This window comes from Poromitra crassiceps, assembly GCF_964638095.1.
Source record: "Poromitra crassiceps genome assembly, chromosome: 14".
Taxonomy (NCBI): Eukaryota; Metazoa; Chordata; class Actinopteri; order Beryciformes; family Melamphaidae; genus Poromitra; species Poromitra crassiceps.
The window spans coordinates 17829646-17838984 of record NC_139633.1 but is presented as its reverse complement, the minus strand read 5'-3'; the positions used below and the strand labels follow the sequence as shown (position 1 = coordinate 17838984).

The 9339-nt window shown below is 39.3% G+C and overlaps 1 protein-coding gene across 1 annotated transcript; it reads left to right on the top strand.

Moving 5' to 3' along the window:
* Positions 1-918: 918 nt before the first annotated feature.
* On the top strand, positions 919-3700 carry calca (calcitonin/calcitonin-related polypeptide, alpha; the record flags this gene model as incomplete). The annotated part of the gene is made up of 3 exons (XM_083650506.1): positions 919-1018; positions 1490-1624; positions 3538-3700. Exons 1-3 carry the CDS (start codon positions 933-935, stop codon positions 3698-3700), a joined length of 384 nt encoding a protein of 127 aa, XP_083506632.1. The 5' UTR covers positions 919-932.
* Positions 3701-9339: the final 5639 nt, after the last annotated feature.

Sequence of the window (9339 nt, the reverse complement as noted above, 5' to 3'; positions counted from 1 at the left end):
CAGCGGATTGAGGTAAGAGATTTGATTGGCCAATAGACTACGATCAGGCACCCACTCAGTTAGTACAGACACCCAAGGGGGACATATATAACACCCTGTATTGTGGCAGCTCAACAGATTCTCAACTGAGTCCATAACTTCAATACATCTCATTTAATCATTCTCTACCAGAAGATCCACACGTTACGGTGAGTAGATGAGAGACAATTGCGCGTATTTACTATTGCTCTTTACATGATGACATGATGGTATTGATGCTATCAATGCTCAGGACAAGTTATAATGCTGTAGTGTTCATTGGATACTCTCTTAGTTCACTATATTGTGGGCTACTGGTTTCTATAACTCTGTGGGATTCAGTGGGGAGATGATGCAGCTTCAGTCGGTTTCTCAAGCATGGATGACGTTATCTACGGTAGACTGCGGCTCATTCTGCTAATGGACAGTGCTGCTGTGTTAGTTGCTGGCAAGAGCGTCCAGTGTCACTATATCACTAATAACTCTTGTCCCCCACTTCTGCAACTTCAGCAGCTCAAACACGGAGCGAGCTCTGACACTAAACTGACCAATTCTGTTTTAAATACTGTAGAAGTCAACATTGTTTGCCTGCTTGTATGAGAGAGAGAGAGAGAGAGAGAAATAAAGTGAGAGAGAGAGAGAGAGAGAGAGAGAGAGAGAGAGAGAGAGAGAGAGAGAGAGAGAGAGAAAGAGAGAGAGAGAGAGATACGGCAGAAGATGGGTAAATAATAATATAAGAAAATAAGTCAGGGGGGGCAGAATAATTATACTAAGGCTTATGAAGAAATTTCCATAAAAAGAGAAAGATGTTTAAATTAATAGCATGTTGTGGATTATATGAAAAGCATTTGAAAACCTTGTCATTGCAACCATGTTTATTTGTTTGGGGTGGGATGTGTTTTCCATAGGGAACCATGGTCATGTTGAAGCTGTCCACTCTCCTCCTTGCCTACACGCTGGTCATTTGTCAGATGTACAGCTCACATGCAGCTCCCGCCAGGTGAGGAGAATAAAACACATTATTTTTGCCTTGAGAAAGAGCTTTGCCGCATTTGATCCCATCCCCACCCAACATCTCTGCACATTGATCAGATATATATAATATAATTTTCTCAGAGGTCTCAAACTATCTGATTATTATATCTCATTATTTGGAAGTAATCCAACTTAGACATGTTGAGAAAACAAATATTTCTTGTGTGTGTGTGTGTAATATTTCACACAGGTTTTTATATTCCACACAGAGACCTTCCTCACCAGTCTTACCACAGTATTGATACAGACATAAAGTGCCCTTTGGCTACCTGTCAGCTTTTTAAAAGGAAGCGTTTTATCAGATTGTTTTGGGCTTGGCTTGTATCCCTTACTGACGAAGGAGGCGATGGCATTCATCTGGGCGAGCCGTGGCTATTTTTAACCCAATGTTGGTTCCGAGCCAGTGTGATCAATCTCATCGACTGTGCATTTTCAGAACTAGTAAGGAGTCCGTGTCGGACGGAGTCACACTGACCAACGATGAAGCCCGGAGGTTACTCGGTGCTATCGTCAAGGAGTTCATGCAGGTAACCTCAGAGGAGCAAGAGCAACAGACAGCCGAAGACAACAGGTATACAACTAGACCTCAACAAATAACTACCATTTTCATTTTCAGGGAATAATGTGAATAGCGTTTTCAGGTTTTAGAAGTGCAGGGCATGATTTTCATCTATCTATCTATCTATCTATCTATCGTACCGTACCATATTGCTTTAACATATTGCTTTTAAATTAAGCAAAAATATAACTCACATTTGTTAAGTAGCCCTCAACAGCTGCAAGTTTGGTGTTTATTATAAGAAACAAGGTATACAATTCAATTCATGTAAATCTATTCTCTGCCATAATATTTTAATGCATGGACTGCAGTCATTCATTCATTCATTCATTCATTCATTCATTCATTCATTCATTCATTCATTCATTCATTCATTCAGTTGTTTTATGAATGAATGTGCCTGCAATAGAATGCACTTGGTCAAATAAGTCAGAGAGCATGATATACTGTACTAATGCAAGAGGAATGAGATGCATGATAGATGTGACGAGGGGGGCAAAAAACATACTATGACTATTCAACTAGGCCAGAGGTTCTCAAATGTTTTTCAGCCAAGGACCCCTGATAGAAAATATACCGGGGACCCCCTCATTCTGATTTGTGATTTTGGGCTAAGCTTAATTGTTTCCATGGTAACATGCTTGACTTTTAAATTGATAGGTTTGTTAGATTAGAATGTTATCCATGAACCATTTTAGATTTAAAGCATACAATATTTTCATTGAACTATGAAGCTTTTGCATTTTTTTTGTCCTGAAAACTTTTCGCAGACCCCCTGGCAAAGTGCCACGGACCCCCATTTGAGAACCACTGAACTAGGCTACAGTGTTTTGGTTGACAAGAATACCTTCATAATGCCTGTTGGTATCTGGTGGCATGTTTTAGAAATGAAAAGTATTTCTTTAAATGCATGACATTTTTGGAAACACGCCAGCATGTGAATATTGATATTTTTTAGGAGACAAATGCATCTGCATGCCATGGTTGCTGTAAGCCTGTTTCTGCATGTTTGTCTCTCCTTCTCTAACAGTCTGGATAGACCCGTTTCCAAGCGCTGCACCGGCCTCAGCACCTGTGTGCTGGGCAAACTGTCCCAGGACATTCACAAACTGCAAACGTATCCCCGCACCGATGTGGGAGCAGGCACGCCCGGCAGGAAGCGGAGTCTATCTGAGCACTACGCAAACGACGGCAACTTGTTCAAATGAGTTTTGAGGAGGCCACCTCTACTCTGCCAACTCCCAATGTTATTACGGCCCATCTCTTCCCTGCTCACCCATCAGCTCCATCCATACATTAGCTTGCGGAGATGCATGTGGATCGTGTTTGCCTGACTCATTTCAGAGGAATGTCCATGCTTTAATTTCCCTTTATTAGAAGCAACTTTTTTTTGACAGAGAATTATTTCTAAGTCATGCTTAAATCAACCTGTATTACAAAAAACGATGTAGGATTTCATTCGTTTGCAAAGTGTGTCATTGTATTCCTTCATAGTAGCCTACACAACTTAAGCAATAAAACCACAAGGACAGAAAAAAATCCCCAAACTGTAATTTTCCTTTACAGTGAGATGGTTTCTTTAACAATAAACTTATTTTTATACAAGGAAATGTTTTTATTTTATTAATGTACATTATCATTAAAATAAAATAAAAGTCCCCTACAAGGTAAGCATGATTGCCTGTTATTTACACTTAAATTATCTGAATTTTCCCTCTGCTTAAGTCTTTTGTGTTCAATCTGTTGTTGATTTTTTTCTTCCTGTAGGCTGTTTAAGACTATATATATATATATATATATATATATATATATATATATATATATATATATATATATATATATATACTGTATATATATATTCACCTGGATGACTGATCTTGAATGTGTTAATACATTGTGTGAACTGTCTGTTCCCCTCTTACAAGCAATGTGACGGCACAGAAGCGGGGGTGCAATACGGCCACATGTGTGACGCACCGCCTGGCGGACTTCCTGAGTCGATCAGGGGGAATGGGCCACAGCAGCTTCGTCCCCACCAACGTCGGAGCCATGGCATTTGGCAGGCGGAGGAGACACGGCCCCATGTGAGCCCCCGCAGCAGAGATATGGTACTGCAGCACTCAGTGCTTTCACATCAGTATTGTTGCCAAGCTCACAGAGCTCAACAGTCATGTGACGCCTCGGTTTCCGGAACAGTATTTATTGCACCATTCATATTCTGCAATGAGATTTTGATTATTATCCATAATGTCGTAACCACCCAAGGTAGACTTAGCATGGGCGAGCTAGTTGTGAAACAATGGTATACACAGTATGTTCCTGTAGAAGCTAAGCTACAAATCTGTATATCATCCTAGTTTGTTTGTTAACATTTTTTATTCTATGTCATGAGAAGTACTACACCACCCACAATTCTAAAGTGTAATATCGACATTTTTGATTGGTGGACCTCGCTGTATGGTCATCTGTGATTGGTTGAGCTCCCTGGGCGAGGTGGCTAACCACTGCACTAGCGAAATATCTCCGGCTAGGCCGGGCGTCCCCGGGAAGTGTAGCGGTGAATTCCCTGCCTACCAACACGAGGGTTGCAGGTTCGCGCCCCCCGTGTCACCGTGTTAATAAAAAAATAATAAAACAAAATCTCTGACACGCTGCGTTCACATTAAAGCAAGGAAATGTGGCTATAAACTAAACTAAAACTATAACATTAGCCATTGAGTTAATAGTAGGGGTGTCACAATATATCGTCCCACGAAATTTCGCGATAGTAAAACGTCACGATATGTATCGTTGAGATGAAATCTCATATCGCAAAAAAAAAAAAAAAATTTTTTTTTTTTTTTTTTTCAAAAAATAGACTAAGAAACGTCTTTGTTTGTTGAAGTTCAATGTGTGGAAAGTAGTTCAGTTGAACAAGTCTCTGAAGAGACACATGAGAAGTTATACAGGAGAGAAATCATTCAATTGAGTTTCTGGCAAAACTGTTTACTTGACAGGAAAAACTGAAGATGCATAAAAAATAGATTAAGAAAAGTCTTGTTGTTTGAGTTTGAAGAAAAACTGAAGATGCATAATGAGAATTTATACTGCTGAGAAACCTTTTAGTTCAAAGTAAATCTAAGTGACGGTGTAACTAATTCTATTTCAAGATAAGCCTTATCTCCAATCTCATGTTTTTTCTAGTTGTTATTGTAATAACAATTTCCCACAACAGCATGTTTTGTATTTGTGCATTTCAAATAAAATACTACTTTTCCAGTCATATATTGTCATTATTCAAGTTTAAAAAAATATTGTTAAAATCGTATCGTATCGTATCGTTATCGTGAACCCAGTATCGTGATACGTATCGTATCGTGAACTGAGTGTATCGTGACACCCCTAGTTAATAGCTTAATGGCCCATTCAAGATCTCTGGTTCCGCCCACTGCCACTCAGAGTGCTCTCCCTTTGGCTGAAACGCTCTGTCACTCAATCATCCGCTAATCTGATTGGCCGCAATGGATTATGTGATGAGTAGTTCCTTCACTCTTAAAATATTATATGTAGACTATCTTATGCCTTTTCCTGTTTTTCAATGGCCATACCCCCCCCCCCCCCCCCCCCCCAAAATCAAATGTTTTATGGTCATGATTCAGTAGCTGGCTGGTTGGATTGGTTCCAGGCTTAAAACGCTTTATATAATGATTTTTTGAAATGTGATGGAGAAAAGGAATGGGCAAATTACTCTTCCGGAAACCAAACGCTATGTCACAATGTCACGTGACTGTTGAGCTCTATTTGGAACTTTGTCTGCTACATACTGTAAGTTGTAGATTCAAGCGAGTGAATCAAAACCATCACAGTGTTTTAAATCAGTGCAAGCTGAGAATGAATGTTTTAGCAGTCAAACCATAGAGTTAAGTTTGATCAAACACCAAGTAAACTTGAATCTGCACTCTTTGGTTTTTCTAAACAAAGCAATGATTGGAAAGTTCTGTTAAGGTAGTCTTCTACATCTACAGAATCCAGTTTTATCTGTAAAAACGTAAGCCATACAGGGCTAACTATATCTCTAAATATGTCACTGTTAAATGAAATGAGGTAACGACCACTGATGCGGTTTGACTTATTTTGGCCTGCTCGTTTACTTTTCCTCACAGTTGCTTTTCATGTGTTATGGGATTCTGTGTGGATTCAAGTCCGTCAACTCAAAATTGAATGGAAAGAATGCATGAAGCCCAGTGACAAAAATGTGACATCAGGACAACACATTTCATTGTGATATATTAATGCAGTGGTTCCCAAACTTAGGGTTGCAACCCTAAGTCGGGTCGCCTGGAATTCAAATAGGGTCGCTGAATTTTTTTTTTTTTTTTTTTACACCACACACAATTTAATATTACCACAGATGAATAGGGTCACTTGTGATTTTGTTTTGTTTTGTTTCGAGTTTAAAGTGATAATCTCTAATATTTCAGTTTTGTTCTCTTGGGTGACACCTATGGCGGTGGGTGGTAATTACAGGTGAGATCCAAACTGTAAAGTCACATAATGTCACTATATACTGGAAAGGCTTCATCCAAATGGACATAGCCTCAATCAACATTGTGAGTGACTCTCTATTTTTGTGACGTCAAAATAGGGTCACGAGCCAAAAAAGTTTGGGAACCCCTGTATTAATGAGAAAATTATATTTGTAACACCTACTGTATACTGTGTTCATAAAGGTTCATCGGTTGACAGAGAAACCCTTTCACTGCACACTGAGTTTAACCCACCTCTTGTTCTTTCTCCTCTGTTTGCCTTTCCAGCACAGAGTGCCTCCTTTAATTGACAACACTGCATCATCATCCACCTACAAAAACATGAGAGCGTCGTTAAAAGAAATCCTGCATACACTTGGACTGGTATCTTGCTTTCAGACCACCAGTCGCCAGTATTCATTGTTGCTCTATATGCTCTAACTTAAAACAGAGAAATACCTAGCATTGGCAACACTGCTAGAAAAAAAATAAAGACCATCATCGTAGGGCAATGGATAAGACTTTGGGTATTTTCCTGTGAAAGCAGGAATGTGAATTAATGTTGTCTGTCTTGGCCTGAAGCCCAGCTGCTTCTTCTGGTGGTGTGTGTGTTCATCTCCTTTGACCTGTGTCAGCAGCAGTGCATAGGACTGGAGAGACCAGTCGCATCCATGTCAGCGCTACCAACAACACCTTCAATGACTATGGCTGTCTTGTGCCTTGATGTGAAACATTTCTTGACATTGCATCATAGTATGCTATGTGAGTGTGAGGAAAACTTATTTATAGGACTCTGAATATTGTAATAATTGTGAATTGAAAAGAAGAATAAAATGTATTTTAACTATACATGAGGCTTACATGTTTGATTGCGTTCTTGTTTTATTGAGTTATAGAAACAATAAACCATACTGAGCAGACCAATAGAGGAATACATGAATTTAGAGCAGAATACATGATGTGGCATGGAAAACTGAGAAAATACATCTGTGCTGTACGGAACCACATTCACTACAGTCAAAATCTGCCCATGGCCAAACTACCGTACTTAATTAAAGGGGGAACACACAAAAAATCAAAGTGATATCCACCTCTATCACCTGATGAAGACAACTTGGTTAAGACGATGCTTGCCATGATTATCAAGATTTTGTGGAGCAAGAATCTTGTGTGAACCTGCTTTGAGTTTTGCTAAAATAAACACAAACTACTTTCTCAGCTGAAAACCATTGCATATGACAAATAATACTGAAAGACATAAAATCACAGTGAAATTCACAACTTCCAAGTCCATATTTTAATGACTGTCGTTTGTTTTTAAATTGAACCCATATTGTGTTGTTAACATGTGAGGGAAGTAATCTGGATGACTCCCGAATGAAACCTATTTCTAGTAACTGTGCAGTGTAATCGTAAAACATCTTTAAAATGATCATCCTAACACCTAATCTAAATAGCTAACTTACTGTAATAGGCTAGTTCATGATGTGAGATGGTGTGTTAGCTGTTTGCTACTATGAACAGCAGAACCATGACTTATCATACTTCTTACTGTACATGACATAAATACATGACAGTGATAGTGCTGAACAGTTTCACACACTAGATTCACACAAGTTAAGTCGGCTCACAGGATTGAATTCGGTCTCTTTTTGAGAAAGCATGGAAAACAGCCTTGATATGTTGGTTCAATGCTTGCACTGTATACCTCAGTAGTTATCAAACAATTCTGTATACAATTTTCTTATAAGTTCCTTTTGAGTCGTGTCAGTGGGCAGAAAGACTTTCTCTTCATCAGCGCGCTGCTACTCCTCCACATCTAAGTAAATACTTATGTAGGTACATGGTCCCTCAAAAAGGCAAGACACCACAGAGTTGTAGGCTGAGTCAGATACCTCATTTGAACTTTTTTTTATCACAATGTTGGACTGTTAGCAATTGGGAAATGATTGTCATTTTTGCCACACGGGACTCTTTTAAGACATTGCAACAGTTATTCTGACCCGTTCCAGCACACATAACACCCCTGGGTGTTGTCAAAGACAAGCACATCTCTGGAGGCCCTGAGTAACAGACCCTGAGCTTCACGGCTGCTAGTCTTCCTTAATTGACATGCTTGTTCTCCCACTTATTTGACCCATCTCTTCTAGCATCTCCACAGGGAAAGAACGCTCCTGTTATAATGCTCTTTTTTTTTGTAATATCAATAAATCTACTATTACCTATACCAAAATCTAATCAGTTCATCCTTGAGTCCAAGTGGACGTTTGAACCAAATTTGAAGCAATTCCGTCGAGGCGTTTCTGAGATATCACGTTAACGAGCATCGGGCATACGGACGGACGTACCGAAAACCTGAAAATAGAATGCCTCCGGCCACGGCTATTGCCAGCGGACGCATAATCAAAATGTATTGTCTAAAGGGCTGGCTCTAAAGTTTGAGGGCCCAAGCTTTTGCTTAGGCCCCTCAATTGAAATTGGAAGGAATTTGCAATTTACTGTATATATCAAACTAATGCAAATTTGTTTGATTCTATGTATATTCTGAATTTCATTTATGCAATGATAGACACAGCAGTGCACACAGCATTGTTTTTGTACACTTCATAGGAGGTTTTGAATCCAATGAGCACATCTGTTATGTCCATAGAAAAAGTTTGGTCAATTTAGCCTCTGTCCTGTCAATACTGCAGTCAACCAATCAATCAATAGCAAAGCAAAAAAGAAAGACAACAATTTTAGAAAATATTAAAAAGAATAGACGGTTTTCGCAATTTACAGTTTATATGGTGTAATAGTGTCTAGCATCATTCTAACTTATGAATGTGTTACTGTTTAACTGTAACACACACACACACACACACACACACACACACACACACACACACACACACACACACACACACACACACACACACACACACCTGGTTTGAGGTAGGTATACGCCACATCATGGGGTTTTCAGAGATGGTTTTGTACTCAGAGGGCTCTTTTCACTGGATTTGAATCAATTCACAGCTGGTGGATTGTGGAAGGGGGAAGTAAACAATTTCTTGACAGTTTCCAAGAATGACACCTGTGCCATTCAGTGGTTTTGATCAGCAGCAAAATTGTTTCCTTAAGAAAAGGCAAGTGCCCAATAAGCAAAGTGTAATCATCTCAGTTAAACTTACAGTGGATCATATTACTGCTGAATACATGTTTAGAAGTTAGCATCGCCAC